General features: G+C 30.6%; 1 protein-coding gene across 1 annotated transcript; it reads right to left on the bottom strand.

The window, feature by feature from the left end:
- Nucleotides 1-1,403: 1,403 nt before the first annotated feature.
- Nucleotides 1,404-25,003, bottom strand: GUK1_1 (guanylate kinase). The gene is made up of 8 exons (XM_051213079.1): nucleotides 24,764-25,003; nucleotides 17,024-17,193; nucleotides 14,891-14,932; nucleotides 10,542-10,638; nucleotides 8,375-8,513; nucleotides 7,045-7,129; nucleotides 5,613-5,698; nucleotides 1,404-1,662 (listed from the first exon to the last, which is right to left on the bottom strand). The coding sequence occupies exons 2-8, from the start codon at nucleotides 17,148-17,150 to the stop codon at nucleotides 1,648-1,650; spliced, it is 591 nt and encodes a 196-aa protein (XP_051069015.1). The 5' UTR covers nucleotides 17,151-17,193; nucleotides 24,764-25,003; the 3' UTR covers nucleotides 1,404-1,647.
- Nucleotides 25,004-26,527: the final 1,524 nt, after the last annotated feature.

Below are 26,527 nucleotides of genomic sequence, written 5' to 3'. Positions count from 1 at the left end.
CTGGAGGATTCAATCCCGTGTCACCCAGCTTCTCAGTTAGAGACGTTACTACTGAACTATCCGACCTGCCACTAACATCCTATAGAACTGAAATGTATTTGAATTGTTTGATTACTGGTTAGTGATCAACGTCATGTGTGGTAAGTCTTTCTTAGTGCAGATCGACATTGCATGCACGTAAAGTGGTGTTCTGTATTTAATAAACTCATTTACCATTGTTACTCTAATAAGCAAATGGTTTATGGATATACATTAAAGTGATAGGTTTTTTTAAAATGCCAAACTCTTATAAGTTAAGCGGCGTTCCCACCAATCTGTCTCTTAATTCAAGCCATCTGTGTGATAGTCAACATGTAGGTACCCACAATTATTTGTTCTAAGAGTCAATACGGACAGCTAAACTGTATAGTGACTATTGATTTCACAATTAACTACTTCATATAACATAATATCAAATAACAAATTCTGGTTATAATATTTCTAGTTATTGTTTTAATAAATTACTCCCTATACCTCATTACTTTCCTAAAGTGATTGTACTTGGTTTACTTAAATATTCGTTTTTTTTTAGGCAAATTCTTTGTTTCATTCATCTACTGGAAACAACATACTGGGATATTATTATTTAATGTGAACAGAGGTGTATTTCTTTATACTAATTGATGGACGGTTTGTTATTACTATGTTATACAAGAATCATCTATTATGTTATTCTCGTTCAGTTTTTTTTAATATTAACAAAAACACCACGTGATGGTATTACAATGAACTCATTTCAAACATTTCCTTAATCAAACAACAGGCACAGAGATAAGTTTATCTGCTATCGTTAAACTAATTGCCTCTTAAATAATAAGAATTGTATCAGGAATGCATTACATCTCGGCAAATCTAATTTACTTAGTATTGTTTACTTGGATCTTCCCATTGATGTTTAGGACTGCAATTAATCATTATCTTATTTGCATATGTGCATACTGTGCGTATTCCCTAGATATTGCTTTAATCCACAGGCATTATAAGCAAAGATGATTAGTGGCTTATAAATTAGGGAAATATCTAGGCAATACTCACAGTATGCACATATGCAAATAAGATACTGAGTAAATTTAAAACTTCACCCCATTGCACAAGCAAATAACTGACAGGACTCAGTAGCTGAGTGAATAACGTGATGGCGTTTAAAGCGAACGGTGCTAAGTTTGAGTCTCAGAGTAAACATCCATTCTGAGATGCTGATACACCCGGCTGACGAGTGCTATATAGGACGAAACGCACGTTCTGGATTCCACCGCTAGCCATTATCCATGTTTGCTTAGACGAATCTAGTGTTTGAATATATTGTTGTCATATGTCAAGTTAAGCGCAAAATGTTGAACACTTTGATAAGAAAGAAAAATATTCGTTGTAGAATGCTTCATTATTATGAAATAACTGCATTTTTATTCATAAAAATACATCACAGGGTAAACAAATTAAATAGTCTTTTTTTTAACATGATATAATTCAAGCAAGATAATCAGAATAAACTCTTTCTCTCTTCAAGACAGTTTGATAAAACATAAGATACATTGTCAATAATAATTGGTTGATTGCCAGGACTAACACAGGCCATCAAGCCTTCTGTCCTTTCCAAACTGAAACTGATCAACTACTTAATTTCTGAAATATAAATGAACGAAAGAAGAAAAAAACAACGTAATTAAAACTACAAATCAAGTTCATTATTTGAAAAATAAATAAATAAATAAAATTAGATCATAATTAGTAATAACGGACTAGTATAACAAATATCATTATCCTCTAGTTTTTATTATTAATCGAATTCTATTATTCATATTTTAATTTATCCACTAATATAAATGGGTTCATATTGAGGTGAATTGTAATTGATATTGGCTAATAATTTTCATGAAGTTTCAATGATAACTATCAATATTATGAGCTTTATGTCTAATCTATCATTATGTCTCAATGTTTGGTTAATATCAATAAAATCCTAGCCATATGAATAGATGTGATGCTTTTAAAATTATCTAGTAATTATGTAACGAACAGAACACGGGTGGGGACAATCGAATTGTATTCAGCACAAAATTACAGAGTTACTCGGTAAAATAGAAAAATCATACTATAATACTTAATTTGCAAAATGTTCAATAATTGTCTCGAACTTCGTTGCTCTAGCATCTCCATACTAATTGCTTTCTATTCCCGCTCTTCCTTTCTTGATCTTCCCCATCTTCTGCTGACTCGCATCATATACTACTTATATCAATATAAGTAGCACGCACCACAATTATATTATTTTCTTTTAGTCATTTATTAATTCTATTCTATGATATTAATCTCACTTATTTATTCATATAAATATCTAAGAAAAGATAATAAGAAGGTAATAAATTTCTTAATTCTGTTAAGTAAATAGTGATAGATATTTCAAGTTGTGTTAACAAAAAGAAACTAAGTGTTTACTCCTTGCTTTTTTTTCTTCTTTTTATCATATAGCAACTCAATTAATTTTCTTTTCTTTCCTACGACTATGAAGTAATTTAATAATGTAATATATTGTTTCTGATTGAATGATAGTGTTTTTGTGTCCCACTTAACCACAGGGTATACATTGTATTTAATTATTCATTGAATGAATCGTTTGCGTTTTATTTTTGTTTGGTAAATTCCACATAAATTATTTATTAACTAGTAAAAATGAAAAATCCTACTTTGGAAAATACTCTATTTATGATAATAGATCATACATTTTGTCACTAAATCAATGAATTTACTAGACACTAATGGTTTTTATATTAGAAGGGGTGTATTTTTTTTATAAAAAAAATAGTAAATTAAATGTAATCGATAAGAGAATATTACTGATAATTTCTTTCTATTTACTACCCTCACCCCCTCCATCGTTTCACCATTGTTTATCATTGTACACATTGAAAGATTTGTTGTAACCTTGTTGGTAATTATTTTGATAAGTAATTCATTAAGAGTATTTAAGACTTTAGTTTGATTTTAGATAGTTGCAAAAGTTGATTATTAGTTTAATACTATTTACCAAACAGCTAGTGTTTTCATTCAAATATAAAATATGATGGTATGCAATCAACGGAAAACTTGTAATGTCAATTTTAAGCTAGTTTCTATTTATCAGAAAGATGTATTTGTAGTTTAGATAAAGTTGATACTTCGAGTGAGATAAAAAATAACGAATCATTCACTTTTCATATTCTGAGATATTACTACTAAATTATTTGGGGTTGCAACTTACATTCACAGGTTATCCCATTTGTGAGGTAGAAATATGAAAATGTATTTTTTTAAAATATGATTTTTTTTAATTACTAGACTTTTATTCTTACATCTTAGAAAAACAAAGTAATTTCCAAAATACACTCATAACTTTTCTTAATGTGCATACTCATATACAATTGGAGTAACTTGGGGTTTCTGATAGTCAGTAGACTTACAATCTAATTTGACAAATACTCAAGTGGTAACCAATAACTGATAAATAATTGAATTCACTGAAACATATTTGTTAACTATACAAAATCTATGAGTATCCATTCTATGGAAGACAACACTTAGTAATATTCCATGTAGTTATTTGTATTATTTCAAACATTTCACTTTAGGGATGTAAGGATCGTTCAATTTCTTTTAAACATGTACTCGCTATTGACTTTGACAGATAAGTTTCGGAGTTCTAGCGAGAAGCCGGGACCAATAAAGTCCAACCAAGTCGAGTGTGCAGCAGTTACTCACCGAAGACACTGGAAGATGATCGCGCAATATCATGGATTATGTGAATTAAGACATTATCACCGTTAGATGCTAACTCTGTGATCTAGAGGTCAAGCGTTCGAAACCAAGGATTCTAGGTCGGAATCGTAGTTGCTCACCACTGAAGAGTTCGATACTAGTACAAAATGTATATCGAGTGCTTCCAAGCTTTCAATGATAATCTTACATTGATCTATTCATATTTCAAAATTACTGAGAACAAAACTAAACTATATTTTGTATAGATCTCTTTTTTCCATTAATCTCTGATCTAACTAGAAATCATATACAAATGTGGCTGATTTCAAAATGAAAATTAATAAACTTATTATTATCAGAATGGGTTTCGTGGAGATTTTTAGAAATTTCACTGGTTGAAATCATGAGTCAATTAAAGCTAAACCACCATGGAAAACCTGGAAGCACTGGACGGCCGTTTTGTCTTAGTATCGAACTCCTGGAGTTCTAGTGATAAGCCATTACCAGTGCAGTTCAACTAGGTCTGTTGTGAGATATCAACTCACTGAAGACAATGGTGTAAGATGGCGCAACTTCGTGGATTCGTTGAAGCTAGACATTAACATCGTTGGATGCCGACTAGCTCAGTGATCTGGTGGTTAAGCGCCTGTCGCGAGACTAATAGGTCCTGTGTTTGAATCTCGTGGGGTGTGGGATCATGGACGCACTATACTGAGGGGTCCCATACTAGGACGAGACGGCCGTCCAGTGCTTCCACGTTTTCCATGGTGGTCTAGCTTTAAGTGACTCATGATTTCAACCAGTGGAATTAATAAATTTATATTCTAACAGCCGAAAATCTGTTTGTATTATAATCTTTTTTTCTAGTAAAATGACGTTACTGGGGCAAGTGAACGTACAAGTACTTATTCATAGATAATTAAAGTAAATGCAATTCAGGGATTCATCTCTGTAGTCCACAAGTAAATTTAAGCCATTCACCAATAACTGGTTAAATGTTAACTTGTATTGTGAGATAAGAGCACGAAAAAAAAATATATATATATATATATATATATATATATATATTGACTTAAGAAAATGTAGTGCAAAGTAAAATGTTATGGTTACATTATTTATAATAATAACATTATTAACAAAATTTACAAGCGTAATCATCAAGCTAAATAGAAAACCCCATTTGATAATATATGTACATCTGCTAAGAATATATGAATGTAATTAGAATTAATTGGATTTAGAATCCAAGTCAAACTTCATTTTGATGGATAATATATTTTCAATGCACGACAATAAACAATTCTTTTGGAATTTTTTTGACATGATAAATTATTTTGTTTAGGCTCACAGAATAATAAGTTTATAATACAGTTTTTGGAATCACATTATGGTGTGTGCTACTGATGTCGACAGATATAAGTACTATGTATCACCAATCGAAAGTGGAATGCCTGGTAGCAGAACGTTGAGAAAATCGAAGCGAATAGATGGAACAACTAAGTCTGAGGCAATTGATGGATATTTTACAAATCAAGTATTTACTGTAAGATTGACAGATTTTACCAAGTTATTCTGTATTATTATATTAAAATACATTTGGTTGCCCCCGCTTGTATTCTCGTTCACTACATGTTTAGTTCTAATTTTAATACATTTACGTACAGGTTTTATCACTTCATTCCATTACAATAGTTTATCTAACTTGCTTTCTATGTGTACATTTATTGACAATTCAGTCAATGAAGTCTAATTCAATCAGCGATTATTTGAATCATTTATTTGATAAATCAATCAATTTGTCTGATTGTAGCAAATTAAATTGTCAGAAATATCTAACTCACTTGTCGTATCACATCAACAACCTCTTGTACCATTTTATCAGCATTATCGTTGACAATAACAGCATCAAACTTCCCTTCGGATATTCCTATAAAAATTTCAAACAAACATTGTAATGAACTGTTTTTAAATGATATCCATAGCATAACTAATCAAATCCTCGAACATCAAAATATAGATTAAAGCATTAGTATGTGAATACCAATGGTTGAGATCATGATTCAGTTGAAGCTAGACCACCATGAAAAACCTGGAAGTACTGCATGGCCGTTTTGTCCTACTATGGGACTCCTCATCAGTGCGCATCCATGATCCCGCCTCGCGAGATTCGAACCAACGACCTATCGGTCTCGCGTGTGAACGCTTAACTTTGCGCGATTTCGCGGATTAATTGGGGTTGAGGTCAACTCAGTGATCTAGAGGTTAAGCATTTGCGCACGAGACCTATAGGTCCTGGGTCCGAATCTCGTAAGCGGGATCATGAACGCGCACTGCTGAAGGGTCCCACAATAGGACGAAATGGCCGTCCAGTTCTTCCAGGTCTTCAAAAGTGGTCTAACATCAATCGGTTCATGATCTCAATAAAAAAACATAATAATCTTCACAAGCTCATACTGATAATATAAAGGTGCTGTGAAATTGTTGAATTTGCAGCCCTACACCATGGACTGATATTAGTTAGACAACCACCGAAAATCGAAAAGAACCGGATAGTTGCTTCATCCCTGTACAACAATTCTCAACAGTCTGCATCCATAAGCACACTGGAAACCGAATACATGGGCTTCAGGTATAGTGGTCAGGTTTTAACACTCAAACCAACAGGTTGATATTCAGTGTTTTACATTTTAAATTTCAATCGGTTCGTGATATTACGAAATAACCATACGCTGCCATCGATGATATCTGTCTAAGGCTCAACATGATCGAACTTCATGGTATATAGGATGGGACAACTGTTACTTTGACAAAATAAAAATATTAGAATGTTTACTATTCAATGAGTTATTCACAAGCCCTTATGTAATGTATATTTGGTTTTCTGTTTTTATTTGATGAAGTAGTGATACACTTGTATCGAGTGTGCATAATAAGGTTTGATTATTGTCATTTACAAGTCGATATTTATATCATTCTCTTTTTTAAAGATCAAAATTTTGGAATAGAAGTATTTGTTTCGTGTGTTACTTCAAAATATGCATCTCATACTACTATTAAACCAGTAGCCAAAAAGTTGGAAATATAAAATCCTTTAAATTTCTATATTGTCGTGAAGTTTGAAATCGAGCGTGAAACAATATTGTCATTATAAGATTTCGTTAAATTTCAGTAAATTGACATATTATGTGACATTTTCTGAATATGGATATTTTAGAAGTGGAAAATTTGCATAACTATTTTAAATACTTGAAAATGTATTTACTGATAACCTACCGTACTGCATTTCTTGATGTGCAACTGCAAGACGTTGAAGAATCCTATCTTCACTTTCTGTAGAACGAGATCTTAATCGTTTCTCCTAACAAATGAAAAGATATAACAAATAAGGAGGTTAGTTTCTACTGACAAGTACTCCCAAAATATAGTAATAATCAATGTCAATTATGATTAACGTTATGTCAAAAATATGTGTACCTCTATATTTCATGCGTCAATTAGAATTCATTTATGGGATTCGTGTTATTTGAACTGTCAGTCTGTTTTTTTTTCAAAATCAATTCTTCATTAAAGTTTATATCACGAATTGACTTTAGCTAAATCACAATTGGAAGAATTTGAAGTGCGCGTGCACGGCTCTGCACGCAATAACTGGACCTAAGATATTCAGTTTCTCTCACCAACGCTTAACATCTGGAACACTGAGTCGGTATTTAATGTTACCATTTTTTTCACATTAAATCAATTTGCAATGATCATCAAACTTCATCCATTGCTCTCGGTAGATAACTATCTTACCCACACACACACACACAACTATAGTCCAGATAGTCTATCAGTAAGATTCCCATCTGTGACACTGCATGAAGTAAATTTTATTCTCATGAAAATCATCTGCTCTTTCATTACTGCCGCTAAGCCTCGATAACAAATGTGAACTAGAGTCAACCCTTCTTCCCATGGCTTCCTATTGAATCTTTTCTACTGAATGACTGGAATACAAATCTTTAAATCATTAAATCCTTGCATATATATATATATATATATATATATATATATATATATAGGTTAATTAGTCAATAACTAATCAGATTTATGACAAAGTATTTTTCCGTGAATGGGATATCATGGAAAGCTACAGAACACTGAACATCTGTTTCGTTCTAGTCTGGTATCCATTAATAATATCTGTGTATGATACTATAAAGAATTAAATCTAGAACCTTTATATCTTATGAGAGAATTCAACCTTTAAAACATTAGATTTGTATCCAATAATGCTCAATGATCTTACAATTCGATTGATGATTTCTGTTATAGTCTTCACCTATTTAAAAATAAAAAAGATATGACCTTTTTTCAAATGCTAAAGGTTGATACTATTAGTTCTTATGAAAACATCTGAAGCTGTGATAAGAACATTAGTGATTTAAAAAAATTAGTTGACGTTTTAAATAAGTAATATATTAGAAACTTAACATTGTTGAAAAGTATAAAATGTCATCAACAGACTGTCCCTTAATACATTTAGTATATTTAGATTGTATTCAGCTTATAATTTAGCAGAATATAGTAACTGTCATTTTGATATTAACATTCAACTTACAAGTATAGCAAAACTTCTAGGACGTATAAAAATACAAACTGGATTAATATTTGTTTTTTGTAACTTTTCAACACCTTGTATATCGACATCCATTAAACAGACACGTTTCTCCAATTCAGCTTTTTTCAATTCAGCTTTACTGATTTTAAGAATATTTAATACAAACAAATCAATGATTTGCATACAAAATAGTCCTCAATATAAACATATAAACATACAAATAACAATGACAATGATGAAACTTTACTGTTTAGTTTACTTTGTTAAATCATTTAGTCTTAGTTCTCAGTCAACTCTACCTGAAGCATCTCTAGAGTTATTGCAGATCTAAAACTTAGATAAAGTAGAAGAACTGAACTTAGGTTTAACAATCCAAACTTAATGAAAAGAACAAAGCTAAAAAGAACACTAACCGAAGAATATCAATTGTTTTTCACTGATCACTCCATTTTTGTATAACTAACAGACAAAATATGCCGGTCCTTTTAGCAAAGATAATAATAATATAAACCAGAAACTTTAACATAATACAAATAGTACAAACGTATTTTTTCCCAAATAAATTCTTAAAATATTTCATTACTAAGTTGCATATAAGAAATCTAGCTTACTGAAGGAACTTTCCTGACTTTCTGAATACTTGTCGAAACATAAATTTTAAGTTAAAAAATTAATAATATTTCCTGATCCCATTAGCGTAACAGGTAAAAATTGCTTTCTGACTTAACTTAATTTTTTTCCCAGTGGAAGGATCTATGCTGTGAATAAGTTGGCGTCAAGAAAATAAATGCGATACCAATCAATTTTAAACTGTATATTGTGTACATATCATATCCAACATATGAAACCTAAGCAGAGAGCATTTTTCGTTTCAAGACTTTTGTTATATCATCCATAGTGTTGTTAGTTAAAATGTAACTAAATATTTTACTGTGAATAACTGAAATCCCATAAGTCACACAAAAAAACTACTTTCTAATGGAAAAGTTGATAATGTATATAGTAAGCATTTTATAAAACACTTCCTCTTCATAAGGAAAGATAATTTACTTGTCATACTAAGCTACAAATCACACTATCTCATTGATTGATTTCATCACATTGAAAATTTGTTATGATCTAATTGATAAATTGTAAATGTAAAGAGGACTTTCAGTAACAATGATCTTAAGGTTTGGAAGGTTTGAGAAATCATTAAATACAGAGGATTACTGAAAATGACGAAATGGTACAACTGGTTTCAAGAAATAATATCTAGATATCTAAAGCACAAGATATGACTAGGTTTGGCGATAAAACATATTAAAATTGTTTCGAGACTTTTATGTTCCTCCATGGTTGTTAAACTAAAGGGCGAGTTTGCCTTCTTATAATCCATAAACACCTCTAATTGATACTCAGTCTTTTTATGAAGAATGAATTCATCAATGGTACATCAATGACCAGACTGAACGTTTCGAAAGAATGGTCCTCACAAGTTAGTTGTTCATCCAGTAAATTAAGTTGCTTGCAGTGTGAAATCATCAGACAAGGCCGCTTTCTCCCCCCTTTCTCTTTCTTCTGGTGGTTGACTGGATTATAAAGACCTCCGTATCTGACGGGAAGCGCGGAAGACAATGGACAGCTCGGAATCAACTAGACAATCTGGACTTCACAGATGACTTAGCTCTTCTATCCCATACACATCAACAAATGCAGGACAAGACAACTAGTATAGCAGCAGTCTCTACATCAGTAGACCTCAACACGTATCTGTAATATTTACAGTAAGCTTTAGTAAAACGCTAGTTGGAAGGGTTTGTTTTTTCCAATTATTAATGTTAATGACTGAAACTCTTCAATGTCTGTTGACATACGTATATTATAAAAGGATTCACTAGAGGTACATATAATTATCCCATCACATTAAACTTTGTTATCCACACAAACTTTTCAGATTAGTTATCAGCTACTAGCTAATGATATAACATTTTGATTTGGAATATTCAAATTACCCTTAAACATAAATTCAATTACTGTTACTAAGTTTATTAAGAAAGGCAGTATTCGTACGTTGTTGTCACCATTTTTAAAAATAATCTGGAGCATCCATTTATATGTGGGATGAATAAATACATAATCAACAAGTTTTTAATGATCTGCATAACTATGTTTTGTAAGTTCTTACCTTGTTCCATAATAATGTCCAGAAAACATTACGTATTCAATAAATTCATCTTTGTTTATTGCTTCGTCAAATTCTTCTTTTGACACAAAGTTATAATCTGCAAGAAAAATTTAATATACTACTTTATTTTATATATTTTCACTCAAAACGCTTGTCAGTGGACGTCGACGTTTGAACAATATTTTCGCTACTTATTATAAAGTAGTACACTATTTTCACAGCTCAAATCATGAAATGACCTTAGCTCAACTACCATTAAAAACGTCGAATCATTGGACCACCATTTCGCCTTAATATGAGACTCCTTCCCAATGCTCATCCATGACCCCGTACCTGAGAATCGGACTCAAGATCATGGGTCATACACCTAAACGCTTAGTCTCTGAACCATTAAGCCACACAATGCTTCTACGTTTTTAGTGGGGGTCTAGCTAAAATCAGTTGACGATTAAAACTGTTAAAATTCTACAATCTCCAAAACTCCCCTGTACTAAGATTTCATTGTGAAACCATGGTTTTCTAATCATGTTAAACTAACTTGTTAAACTTCGTTATCGTATTATATCAAAGTCGCTAAATCAATTCAGTGTAATACAATTACTTCATTTTGTGAGTTTTAGTATAGCGAGCATAAGGACTAAAGCAAAGTAAGATTAAATAACTGTATCTTATTATACCTTAGAGTAGCTTAAAACACTAACATGAACTTCTATAGAGGTGATTCCTGATCGCTTCACTAAAGAGTTCAAAATATTGATAAATTTGAAGCTTAGAAATGAATTATGTTTGATCAAAATAATGTTAGACATTTATAACCCTACTAAAAAATAATTCCGAATAACAATCTTCTTCATACTTACCACCCCTCTTCAAAGACCTTCCAAAGATGAAAAGTGTATACTTTTAATCGAACAATAGTTTATGTCGTTTGTTTCTTCGATTCTTATTCTCTTTCATTTATTAAAAATCGATTATTGTTAACCGAAAATTCATATTCATAAAAATACTCAAATTGATTTTTTGTTTGAAATAGTTTTTTTAAACAAAACAAAAAAATACATCAAACAAACTACCTATTATTTAGTATACTTAACAAGTTAGAATAAAACTTAAAAAAAACCTGGGGATGGGGGTTCGTATTTTCGCATGTCTATCTTTTTTTTATTCATTTTATTTTACAACCCCACCATTTGTCATTTTGTTGTTAACTAAAACCTTTTCCCTTGACAATAAAATGACTAGACTTTAAGTGATGAATTTTGACAGTGTTTCATTTTGAATAAAGTTAAATGTTTTTTAAAGTTAGTTCAGTCATATTTGATCTGATTTTTTGTATGTAGTAAAATCATGCATTTTCCAATATGATATGTCAAATTGTACATTAGACAACTTATTTTCTCTTGTCATAAAAACACTTGAATAGTTTAGTAACTAACAGTTTACGAAGACTTATTTTCTAAAATCTATTCAAATATCAGTCTGTAAACATTGAATCTAAATAGTTTGATAATATAATTATCACGCTTTTGTTTATATTAGAAATATTTCCATCATTGGTAACCTTGGTTTCTAAACTCTCTTCTTATTTACATGAATTGTTGTCTGTTATTATCAGCATACTTCCTGCAACATTTAAAATCAACTATGAAAGATCACTTTAGGTAGAATAATATGCATATTAAAATAAAGAATCTCGATAGACACTATTCAACCTAATCATGAGATTGTGACTAAGCTGGAAGATAGTATCTTTCTAAAAGATTGGTAAATAGTGGTATTGCATAAAAATGGATGATAAAAGGATTTCAACTTAACAGAAAAGCATGAAATTATAAAATAATGAATTTATTGAGTTAGATTTGTTAACCTCCACAAGTATGGTCCATACAAATGAATTAGTTAAATTTGTGATTGAGCTCTTATTCCTTATAAAAGCGACTTTGTCTGCAACTAAGTTTTAACAGTGAAAATGCTGTTTTATAAATAATAGCGGTTTTGCGTATTTTACTAACCTAACTATAGTAAATAGTCGAATACAAACATTTTTGACCGAGGTTAACTGAAAAAAAAAACAAGTAAGAAATATAAAAATCAAAAGCTACTGCCTCAGAAACGATGGATGCACACTGTTGAGGAATCCTATACTAAGGAGAAATATAAATTCAGTGCTTTCAGGTTTTCAATGGTGATGTTATATGAAATATATTGAACGTTGTATCGCGTTGTAATATCTTTCTAGATAATTTTTAGTTAATTTTGAATTATAACTTCACTAGATAGATGTAGAAATCAATACAGCAAATTCTTCGCTCTTACTTTTACAGCTTTACTTACCATTCTTAAGAAGAGAATGATAAGGTATTATGTACAGGAGTTCATGTAGATGGTTATTTTATGGTTTACATGACGTACTGACTTTAGTTATACAACTATTGAAATTCAAGCAAATTGTTACTCAGTAATACGAAATAATTGACTTTAGATATACAAATCAATAAATGCCGCCTCAGTAGTCTAAATACGAGACTCTCGCAGTCCGAACTCCAGTGGGTTCATAGATTCACATAGTTAGAGAGTCCAACAATAGAACCTGATTTTTAGTAGATGTTCAACTAAAGCCGAACCGTAATGTGAACTACAAAGTTATCAAGCATTTGACCGGAAGTTTATATGATACGGCTTCTACATCCCATATATTTCGCTAAATTAAAATAAAGGTATTATTCAACTACAATGTCGAATTTATACTACAAAAGTTATAATACTAAGAGTAAAGAAATATTTCGATATTTTTAAAACTCAGTGTTTTCTTGTTACGCTACTTAAAAGGTAACATCCTTAAAAAATTCGATTTTACACATGCACTATCTACATATTTAGATCACAGACTTTAAATATATCGGTCTACATTCATAATTAGGAAAACAGGAAACAAACGAATTAGAAATCTATTAAACTTTCTCTATGACTGAACACATCAGTTCTGGAATGATTGACTTTCAGGTCAGAGAATACAAACTTGATACAAACAAAAAATAATATCTATTTAAGTGGTTATTAGGCATTTTTTTTATTCAAAAGAAATATCCCATCTATTATCTTCCATGCACACTGATTTACAAAATAGTAATAGGTGAATGATTACAAACCTTTCTTTTATAATGAATTTTCGGTTGATGTCAGGTCTTGGTGAAATGTTTCTTTAAACTAGAAAATTTTTCCCAAACTACTTACTAAAATACACTAAGCTTTAGAAATACAAGTATTTAGTAATTTTGGAAAAAACTGGCAGTTTCAGTTCAGTATTTCTGAAGTTACATAGCATAAACACTAATTCAAAAAATTGAATTCCCCGTTTAAACTGATAAGCGATCATAATTTATAGGAAATAGGTCATGAATAATATAATAACTATCCTGAAAATAAAATGTTTTCGATTTATTTTACATCTTTCTTGTTATAAAGAACTGTTTTGTTTAGCTGTATTGATTGCTGTTTACGAACATTTAAGACGATTCTATCACTAACTGGATGAACTTCGAACTCCAAAAGGAGAAAAATGATACACACAACTCCTCAGTAATAATCCCTCACGATAGAGCTCCGAAACACATATCGCAGTGCAGAAGAAAACGTGATACCTAACAAAGGCAAATTCATATGAAACAACTCTCCATATAAATTAACCAACCGTTACCCTTGACCACAAAGCAATTGATGCACTGAAAGTAGTAACAATATGTGGAAAAACTTCAAAAGTCATGCGAAAATGTAAATTTAAGGAGCTGTTATTGTGGTTATAAGTAAAGATGGATAATGGCTAACAGTGGAATCTAGGACTCGTCAGCTGGATGTACGTGCATCCCAGACTTGATGTTCACTCCAGAACTTATAATTATCATTACAAGAAAGAACTAACACTTTTTACAGAAAGTAAATAACTTGAGATTACCTTAGCGTCCAGTATAAAATGTTGACATTCTCTTGTTTGCCATTAAATCTGTTACCTAGTTTTGAGAAGTTAGGACTGTTATTAATGAATACTTATTATTCTACCATACAACCAGTCAATATCCATGAAAATAAAACAACATCCCTTAAATGTGATTTTTGTTACACCTGTATAATTCACTGATAACTAAACAACAATAAAAGAATGTCATTAGTTTGTCACGAACATTAAATTGCTAACATAAACAGTAACACGTAACTATCTGTTTGTTTATTTCATGTGTACTGAATTTAATTGGTAAAATATTTTTATGTCATAAAGTTTATTCAAAAAGACCAACAAGTTCAATTCAATTCAAAACATCATATGACTATTATTTTAATTAAAATAGATTCACCTCTTGTATGAATTTCATCTGGACGTCTTGGCCGAGTGGTATCTAAAATAAAATTTTTAGAAAAATCAATAAATAATCACTAGCTGACTCGAAAGTAACCAAATCTTTTGATAATAAAGAAGAATGAAATTTCAAGTTCATTGGTATAATATGTCATTCAATGTTGAATAATCAGATGTTTCAATGCTTAGAATCTTTTTTCTAAATAAATCCATAATGACTCACAATACAGCTTATGGACTTGTTTATCAGACATAAACTAGATATGAAGTTTACTATGAAATCATCACATTATATGACTTCAGAAAAATCAGGATCTATGAGTTGCAAAATGAAGAAAGTATGCTGAACGAATTTATTACCATATTCAAATGAATACTTTGAGGTACTGACACAAATCAATTTACAAAGTTCTTTAGGTTTTTATATTGATGTAATGACAAATTTCAACTATTCATTATACGTTGCTAATGGTGACAGTAAACTATGGATCTAAAACTGCAAATGAATAAAATCACTTCTATAATTCAGTACTTATAAGTTAACTAATGTCAAACACATTATGTAAACAACTAAACTAAATCATAATCAAAATCCTCCATTTCACTGAAATTCGTCATACATTTACTGATGGTTTCAAGGATTTATGTATAATCACTTAACACCAATTTCGGTGATTTTATCACTGACAGCCTTATATCTTTATCTAAGGTCTTACTTTATAAATCATAATGTTTGCATTCTCTTCAGGTAAGTTTAGCCTGAACAAAACATCTAGTAGAAAGGTGGATTGAAAACTTTACTGTTTACATACTAATTAACCTGTGACTTTAAAACTAAATCTATGTAAACGTTTGATTATATATATATATATATATATATATATATATATATATATATGAGTATTTAGAAACGTCATTTGACATGGCCCTTTATGTTTAAGCATTGAGAATTTCAATAAGTGTAGACATTGACTATAAGAAGTTTCACCATAATAACTAATTTATTATCTTTAACCGTTTGGATGGTTAATCACATTCAATCTAAAAACTATGTTAAATAAGATTCCTCTATTTCTCATACTAATTAGATTCCAATTTTAAACTATCTTCTGATATTCAGCAATTGGTTTCCTGAATATCTATATTTCTTTTTGTTCTCAAAGTTAGTCTTTTAATATATTTCGATACTTCTCATTGAAATTCTTATTCTCTCATTTAATAAGTCTGACCCTCTGTTTCCATCAACAACAAATAACTTACAATGTGTAAGCAAGAACGAACTGATCAAACAAACGATTACCCAATCTAATTTCATATTTAACCGTATGTGTTTTTTCCTAGTATTTAATAAGCATACTACTTTATTAACCATGCGCAGTAAAAATTCATTTGTATGCCAATTAAAATAGATTAATTTAGATGATCAACAACCGGATTAGTTGAAATATAATAAAACAATCAAGATGTGTGTTTTTACCGAATGACAGAAGAGCATAAAGAAAATTTTCTACTTCAGTGAAACAGTTCTTTTTTTTTTGTATCAAAAGAAAGAATAAAGAATAGTTGTATTATTACCGATAATTATACGAATATTACATAAAGGATAATAGATAAGTGAAACTTCAAAGTGATTGCTTAAGGCTAATTTTAAATAATAAAAGACAAACAAGTGAATGGTGATAGTGTTTAGAGAAGGATGGATCTGATTAATCCTTTAAATAAATATATATTTATAATGACCTGATACACTTTAATCATTTAAATATGATCAAAGAAAGAGAATCAGATATATCTTTTTCCAGTTTAATAATATATTAACCAGGTCAATTTGTAATTTCTAATGAAACCATAAAGTTATACAAAGTGTTTAGGTATACCGGTTATAACTCATCTTTTGATCATAAGATAATAATACTTTCAAATCAAGTTATCATTTAGACATTCAACTAGTTACTGCTGAACTAGTTTAACACTGACGTTTAATATTCCTTTATTTTTTAGCGATTTTCTATTTGAACTCAGCATGGATCCAATAATTCCCTGTGATTAACTAACGTCAATATAAGAAATGATAAGTAATTTAACATGTGTTATTTTTTTTCATATTAATAAACTGTATTAATACACTTACGAGATACACAATAACGAAAAGAATTCGGATATCTATTGATAAGCATTCTTATACAAGTGCTTTTTCCACATCCTGATGGACCACATATAACAATTGGTCTTTTCAATTCTAGATTGAGTTCACTCATGTGTTAATTTAAATTTTATTGTCTTTGAAGATAAATTGTTGTGCTGAAAAGAAAAAAGAAAACCAAAGAAAATATATTTATGAAAGAAATAGCTAATTGAACAATATGGTTTTTTTGTGTAATGACATCTCAAGGTTATAATAATGGACGTAAATGGTAATTGTAGGTATCATTACCAAGGTTTGATTTGATCATTTCCAATAAATTGAGCATTGGGTAGATTGTTATAAATAAATAATAAATTTGTAATATCCCAATGAGTAGAAAAATTAAATTTTCTGACGTTTCGAGACTTAGTTTAAGCCACTTCTTCAGAGAATAAATAACCAAATTAAAATTAAAATTAATCCAAGTTTAATTTGGTTATTTATTCTCTGAAGAAGTGACTTACACCAAGTCACGAAACGTCAGAAAATTTAATTTTTCTACTCATTGGGATATTACAAATATATATTATTTGTAAATAATAATTGATTACCGTCTCTTTAGTAAATAAACTTATATTTGATTATTATAATAAATCCTCACATATCTATGGTAATCCAGTAGACGGAACTAACTTGGTGATTTCAAAAATATTCCTAATATTTAGTTGACAGGGATAGAAATTTTGATACCTCATGTAAATGTTATGAGCTATGGAAACTTTATTTTAAAAAAATTGGAGTTACAATTGACTTTTTTAAATACATCAAAGAATAATACTGTAGATACCTATATAAATAGGTACTTATCAACATTGCCATAACAAGCATATAACAGGAATTATGAAATAAACATGCTTAGGTCTAAATAATAATAAAAATTATTATTATTCTTGTTTTAGGTTAGTATATGTATATCGTGTTAGTAATAATGTGGTGTAGTATGTATGTAACCCCAGTCAGAAGTGGAATGCCTGACAGCAGAAGAGTGAGAAAAGTGAATCGAAGAGGACAAAAACATAAACAGAGGGTAATTGTAATAACAATAGAATTAAAGGGATTATGGAGCATGTAAAGGATAATTGAAGGAAGGTGTGCAAATAATGTATTCAATGCATAGTTTTCATATTTTATCAAAACACTTTATAATTTTGCAATGAACTGGTTATTCTCATCAAGTCTTCGTTCACTACAATAACACTGTCATAACTTCAATTCTTCATCAGTTTAGAAGTGTTTGCATTATATTTATTAACATATTAACGATATTATAATGAATTGAATTATTTTCCTCGGTTAGTTTTAGCTGAGAACGAGAAATATTTCTTAAAAGTTTATCATCAGTGACATGGAGATTGTGGAGACTGGTGAATTTCACAAAGATCACAAATGAATTTAAGTTAAACAACCAATGAAATCTTGGAAGCAATAGACAGTTGTTTCATTTCAACGTGGGACTCTTCAGTAATTAAAATCAACAATCCCGCTACTTGTGGTTGAATCAAAGCTTTTAGGTCTCACAAATGAAGACATAACCGTAAATTATTGAGTCTGGATCCAAATGTGTGAACGCCTAACTCCAGCCATTCCTTAATACTGAGCGACCATCTTTAGTTGTTTTAGATGGGTAACCTCTCGCTGGACTCCATTCGTCACGAATTCTCGTTAAAACTTCAGAAAATTTCTCCCAAATCCAGTAAATAGTTAGCACATATGACTGTCAGTAGGTGGGTCGTGGAGATTGTTATCCACAGAGGGTGACTGAAGATAGTGGGTCAATACTAAGGACTAATTGAAGTTAAGCGTCTACGCTATTAGATCTAGACTTAGTGACTAAGGATGAGTTCTCCTCGTGCGAGACCAAAGGTCTTTGGTCCAGATACAAGTAGCAGGTTCATTGATGCTATAGTATTGATACTATAGTATTCACAAAAACCCCTTTCTGAGAAAAGGTGGTTAGTTAATTTGTTAAAACTTGCACTAATTGTTTCGTGATGGCAAAAAATATGAAATGAATTCACTCTGAAATTTTAGGGTGTTCTGAAACATATGACCTAAGTTTGTATTGTCTATGATTGTTTTGTGTTTTTCTTTCATCTCAGTGAACATTTAAACCTAATCTCTATGGTTACATGTACATTTTTCAAACCACATTTTTTGTATTCAATCCATGCCGTGCATAAAAAAAGCATTTAGGCAAAAATAAAAATAGTTTCTTTGAAAAAAAACCTTACAAACAAAACAGACAAACAAAATAGTTCAGTATTTAAAGAAATAATCATTAATATATTCACAATAAAAATTTTAGGTATGCAGACAAATCATTTAGATTTTAGTTTCAAAAACAACATAAAAGACTGATAGGTCCTGGGTTAGAGTCCCGCGAGACGGGATTGTGGATGCACACTGCTAAGGAGTCCCATACTAGGATGAAACGGCCACCCAGTGTTTCCAGGTTTTTTGTGGTGATCTAGCTTCGACTGACATATGAATTCAACTATTAAATAAATATACACGTCACAATTAGGCGAATGCGATTTTGCATTAGTAGCTAAAGTAACTAGGATTTACTCACACAGTATCTCTGTTTAAACATGAAATTCAAATATTAATGCATCTCTTAATATATTAGCTCCTGAATGAATTTGAATATAAGCTTAGATAACTTGAATTTGACTAATTATGTAATAATATGGAACTACTTTCGCATGTTAAACTAGTTAGTAATTTTATACAATAAACTTATTATTCTGATCAAAGTGAGTTTTTCAAAATTACCAGAATTTAAAGGATTGAATAATTAACAATGAGTGTAGAACTGTAGAGTTAAAATAATCTGGTGAACCAACAATACGAATATCAGAACTGTTAATAGTGATTTAATTCGCTTCACAAAGTATAATCTAAATTAGTTTAAAGTTTCAGAAATTTTAAAAAAATGACTGCTAGTTATTTTCGATAGAAATATTGTTTATTAGCTGTTTAATTAATAATGGCTATATGAATTCAAAATCTATGGTTCATATTATGAAAAGGTTTAGTAACCCGAGATCTAACTCTAATTAGATCTTCTCTGATTGCTACTGAGATATATATGTCGCCAATTCGCACATATAGTTATCGACTTAACTCGCGTTAGTAAATAACGGAATTAAAAAAGTCAAATATGAGAATGGATTCTTGAATACATATATTTCATACAATCGTTGATCGGAAAGCGGAGCAAAACAAAATAACGAGGAAATGGAGAAGGTAAGTCAACTCAAATTAAGCGTGAATCGATATTTATAGTCACATTAAAAATATGCTACAAAAGTGTGATGATTAAAATAAGGAATGCACACTCATACGATCACGTAAAAACAGTCAGGGTTGATAAGCAAATAATTAAAAAAGTCAAAATGTGATTAAAAAAGAATGAACAATTTGGCTTGTCCGGAAACCAGAATAAGTTATATATGCTTGGCATAGCAATCGACACTACAGACTCCCAATTTCTCAGCTTATATTGTCAATTATTAATTTACTGTAATACATATCTTACAATTTAAACAAATAAACAGAAGTGAATTTTCGATAGCTATTTAACTGGGTACGAAAATTAGAACTTGGATATTTAATTTATCGCAATTATTTGCATATCACTTCAGTGATATAATCTTCAAGATAATCTAAAACACTCCTAAAAATTACGAATTATCAATGTCATAAAAATCGAATAAAAATAGGTCGACAGACAATTATTTCGTGTCATAAAGGAATGAAGAATGTAATATACGGTACTAAACACAGCTGTTACAATGTAATTTAGCATATCAATATTTTTAGAATTACCAATACTTAAGTTACTAAGTTAAAGATTTGAATATTTCAAGAAACAGGTGTTACATGTAACCCTATCATTTGAACAGTTGTTTTATAAACTAGAAAGTGATTTAAAGTTCTTTCACTTAAGAAAGTTGGAAATAATTGAGATATATACACTGCAGTAATCATTGAATATTTCTTTTTTCCTAAAAATTTAATAAGCAACTTTAAGAGCTGTATGACAGAACATTTTCATCTATAATACCTGTTTTTTGATGGAGTTTTGTTCTCTGAGCTGGATGGTTTGGTCGTGGAGCTTTCATCGTTCTTCTGAACGACATCATCAGCACAAAATTCCTTGAATTTTCAACAAGTAGTAAACATCATTAATTGAACACTTTCATAAAGCCTATTCAAAAGATACTTTTGTTGAAACTAAACAATGTTTCTTTATAACATCAATCTCTATTTGAAAAAGATTCGTTGTATTTATAAACAGTTATTTTCAGACTTCGATAGATATATATACAGTAATAATGTTATTCATTAATCGGACAAGAATTCGTCAGAATTATCAGAGAATGAATGTAAACAGCCTTCAGTCTCGCGCGTGAACGCTTAACCTTCTGGATCACTGAGCCGGCATCCAATGGTGTTAGTGTTTGACATCAACCAATCCATTTCGTGGATGCTGGTTCAGTGGTTTAGTAGGTTAAGCGTTCGCACGCGAAATTGAAGGCCCTGAGTTCGAATATCGTGAGCGGGATCGTGAATGTGCATTGCTGAGGACAAAACGGCCGTCCAGTGCTTCAAGGTTTCCAACAGTGGTCTAACATCAATCGGTTCATGATCTCAATCAAAAAACTAAATAAACATTAGTTTGTTTTCACTTAATCTGTCCTGACCTTAACTATTAATGACATCTATACATTGATGACTGACATATTATCAAAACAATTATAATTATGCTACATTACTGTGTGTTTAGATATATGAAAACATTAACAGATCTCAAAAGTGGTGTGTTTTTCTCTCCCATAAGAATGTTAAGGATTAACAGGATGAGATCATGTTTTTTTTAAATTTTACAATAAATTCTATTATGATTCTTTCATTTCGGTTTGTAACAAATGTAAACAACAGTAATACATTGTACGTTATGTAACGTAATTGAGATTAATGAACAAGCTAATGTTAATAAGCAGTGTGATTAAATTACCTCTTTTTTTACTTTAAATAAGGAGTACAGTAGAGTATTTAAAACACGCCAACTATCTAGGCCTTATACATTATTTATTAATGTAATTCGTTCTTCTAAATACTTAATAAGTAGTATAACATTGTTTAGATTTTTTTTTCAAGTTTAATGAATATCTAAGTGTTTCATTAAAATTAATAGCTTTATTTATTTAAGTATCAATTTGCTAAAAGAAAAAAGCAAATTAAAATTCTCAGGATATTTACTTTTGATGATTATTGACATCGTAATAAAAAGTGTTCGGATAATTGGATCGTGAAACATATTTGAAGGAAAAAAACAATATAGTAGGAAGGGGTGAAGGAAAACATAGAGAGAGTATGGAAAATAATAGTAATAATAATAATAATAATAAGTAAAACTATTTATTAAGGCCAAGGGGGGAGATAAGTGTGTTACAAATTTCTTATGAGCACAAAGACTTGCAATGTCAGCTCGAATTTCTATAGCTTCTGCTATGTGTAAGAGACGAGATTGAACACCATAAGGTAAACTAGTAGGAATACGATAAATAACTTTGAATGATTTATTTCTGTCTACTATATGACCGCTATCGATCAAGTGTGATAGAATCGAGCTGCGTAACGACTTGATAGTATTTTTCCCTAACCTCTAAGAAAGGTGTTCACTAACTATTTGGTCCAGTTGTCTGATGTTCGAACTCATCTCTTACACATAGAAGAAGCTATAGAAATTCGAGCCGACATTCCAAGTCTTTGTGTTCATAAGAAATTTGTAGCACCCTTATCTCCCCTTTGGCTTTAATAAACGATCTTATTTACTATTATTTTCCATACTCCATCTTCGTTTATTGATTAGTTTAAATTTTGCCCTCATGTTTTATTCTCATGTTTAAATATTAATAACCATTACTTAGTTGTTGTTTTTTTTAAATATAAAGCTGAATAGATATATCATTTGTGTTTACATGAAAGTAATTTTAGTTATGCAAACTTATTACACGGTTGAGTTATTCAACTAATTTGCTCTTGAAATATTAAATATCATATATTGAATTAATAAAATTGAGGGTAGGATACTAGTTGAACAATGATATTGACTGTAATTAGCTGACAATATACCAGAGAATTTTCATTCAGTAATCTAAGTATCGTAATAAACATAAGGTAGTATCATTGATTTACTTGCTTACACTATTGATAAGTATCAAGCTGAGACACAATATTTATTTAGCTAACCTCGTTTAGTGATAAAGAGAATACTTTCAACTCTAATGAATTTTCAACCAGACATCCTAGTAGACATTATTTCATTTAATTCGTTATTGGAACTACTTAAATTGGCCAATGAGGTATTCAAACGTCACATCAAACTTTTGAATCTGAATGGCGATTATTTTGTTTTATTGATTTTAATATATTAACTTTATTTATAAATATGGAGGCTATTTGATCTATTTTAAAAGATTAGGTATCATAACCAATCATTTTAAAGTCAAGTAACATCGATTCTCAGAGAGACCGTTGTTTAACTCATTTTTCCGTTTTATATTTCTTTTAGTATAGGTTAAATTCCCAGAGATAACGTAGAAGAAATAATCGCGGAAATAATTACATGTATTTTTCTCTAAATGTAGCCTCCTTTTTTATGTTCCAGGTTCAACAAGATCATCCATACTAAACTAATTATCTTTAAAAGTTTACAAGGAATAGCACACTTCAACAATACTTCAGTTTATATTGTATATTGTTATACAACTCCATATTTGGTGCCGCGAATACACTATAAGTTCTTGAGGATTAGATATTATGTCCTGAGAGCCTTTATTTTACTGTATCATTGAAATGCTATCTTTATTCAAAAAAATTGAATGAAGTCATGAATAAAACTTCATAGCGTCTAAAACAAGACGGGGAAGTATATCTTATACTTAGAATAGTACAGTTCCTACTCCCAGAGTATAATTATCAATAAAGATAATTTATTTTTAATAATCATCTAATAATTTATTCAGCTTAAACGAATTTTATACTTTCATAATTTTCAGTACAAAAAACGTCATATCCCTTATGCACTCATAGTCATGAGTCACTTGTTTATCATACATTCACATTAAGAGAAATAAGGCAAATAAACGTGGAATGCGTGGTATGTAGATTATCTTTTAAACAATAAGAGGTTTGTTATAACTAATCATGCAATCTCCTACGACTAACATAAAATATAACAATCTCTTGATATAGGTAAAAAAAACGTCTTGTTTTTCTGTGGAAGTAATGAAGGTCAACAAATTCATTCCAACATATTTAACAACTTATGACATATTATGTTTCACTGGTTGAAATCATGAGTCAACTGAATCTAGACCATCATGGAAAACCTGGAAGCACTGGACGGCCGTTTCGTCCTAGTATGAGACTCCTCAGCATTGTGCATCCACGATCCCGCTCCCCGCGAAATTCGAACCTAGGACCTGTCATTTTTGCTCCAGGCGCTTAACCAACCACTCATATTAGATTGTTTGCTTAATAATCAACAATGCTAAAATCTTTAGATTCGCACAACATGATTACAATATGAGTTGATTTGAATCAAAGAAAACATATCCAATTACGCTATTATTAATAATATCTAATTAGTATCATGTTACATTTTACACTTACTAATATTACTGCAGATCAACTGTTGAATAACTTCAGTATTAAAATAAATAAAAAAAAGATGTATCTTCTTGATATTAATAAATCGTAAAATTATATGAAAATTTATTGTTTCAATATTTATTATGCAAATAAGCACAATCCCATCAGATAACTTGCAATCATAAAGGAATATAAAAATGGGGAAAAAAACAGTAAGGTGAGCAACTAAATATTTTAACCTCACCGTATTTAAGTTCCTCAGTTGTCTGTCATCTTTCCACTTTCTCAATTCCTGTTATAAAATTATTTATCAGCCAATGAGAATCATTTTTTAGGAATTTAAAATTTACCAATCAAAATCAAAACAAATCATATGGGACAAGATTTAAATTCATCTGTATCAAGATCCTACGTTCAATTTATCTTTTCATTTGTAGTCAACGTCCATAATTGTTAGTTGTATACCAAATAACAGGTTTACAAACTATACTTTAGTATAGTAGCATGTAACTGGATTCCACTGTTGATGTTCACATCAGAACTCGAACCAAATACGTTTGATTTCGGACTCTCAATAAATCCAGATTGTCAATTGCTTATACAACGAGAATGAATTTAATTAATCTGTGTTTTTATCTTTCTATTGTTAAAACGCTCAAATAGCCTACATACTGCTTTTTGAAATAAGTTGTAGCATTAATTCCATGCCAAATGAAACATTTGGCCAACCAAAAAGTTAATTATCTACGTTCAAAGATGGAGAGTAATGTGATAAGATGATCAATTCACAATTACAAACGCTTTCGTACAAATTCAAATCTAGTCTTCCTTTAATTAAATGGATTATGTAATTCCTATAAATAATTCCTACTAAAGCTCCATAAACGTTTTGTCATAATTACTTTGTTTATTTTGGAGTAAACATTCTTAGGTTTCTAGGTAAAATGTTGGATTCTTCTATTCACTTTTTTCTTGTTTTTTACTTTAACTGAAAACAAAATTATTCATCCGTCCATTTTTTTCGTGATATCCTATAAAATATTTCTAATGAAATTGTTTTTTATAAACACATACTTAGTGACTTACCGTTGATTAATCTATATATATGTATTATTTTTTAATATCAGGGGTTTTCTGGAGATTATAGTAATTTCAATAGTTGAGATCATGAGCCAATTGAAGCTAGTCCACCATGGAAAACCTGGAAGCACTGGATGGCCATTTCGTCCTATTGTGGGACTCTCCAACAGTGCGCATCCACGATCCCGCCCCACGGGATTCGAACCAAGGACCTATCAGTCTCGCGCGCGAGCGCTTAAACGTTGGACCACTGGGCCGTTATTGAAAGATGTTAATATCTAAATCCAACTAATCCGCGAAATCGAGCGACACATCCACCATTGTCATCAGTGAGTTACTATCTCAAAACAGACCCGGTTGTGCTCCACTGGTCACTGCTTCTCACTAGGACTCCAGGATATACCTCATGAAACCAGTCACTAATGAGCATATATTGATTAATATCAGAAGGGGTTTTGTGAATATTGTAGTAATTTCAATAGTTGAGATCATGAGTCAGTTGATGTAGATGTTTTGCTCAATTTCGTGGATTAATTGGGGTTAGACATTAATACCGTCGGATGTCGGCCAGATCGGTGGTCTAATGGTTAAGCGCTCGCGCGCGCGCAAGATTGATAGGTTCTGGGTTCGAATCTCGCGAAGCGGGATCATGAGTGCGCACTGCTGAGGAGTCCCATAGTAGGACGAAACGGTAATCCAGTGTTT

The sequence above is a fragment of the Schistosoma haematobium genome, chromosome 3 (genome assembly GCF_000699445.3).
Source record: "Schistosoma haematobium chromosome 3, whole genome shotgun sequence".
Classification (NCBI taxonomy): Eukaryota; Metazoa; Platyhelminthes; class Trematoda; order Strigeidida; family Schistosomatidae; genus Schistosoma; species Schistosoma haematobium.
This window is presented reverse-complemented; position numbering and strand designations above follow the sequence as displayed.

Coding starts and splice junctions, on each gene's coding strand:
- GUK1_1 (XM_051213079.1), bottom strand. CDS start 17,150: ATGAGTGAACTCAATCTAGAATTGAAAAGACCAATTGTTATATGTGGT. Junction 8,514..10,541: donor GGACATTATTATGGAACAAG/GTAAGAACTTAC, acceptor TCTTAAAATCAG/TAAAGCTGAATTGAAAAAAG. Junction 5,699..7,044: donor ACATCAAGAAATGCAGTACG/GTAGGTTATCAG, acceptor AAATTTTTATAG/GAATATCCGAAGGGAAGTTT.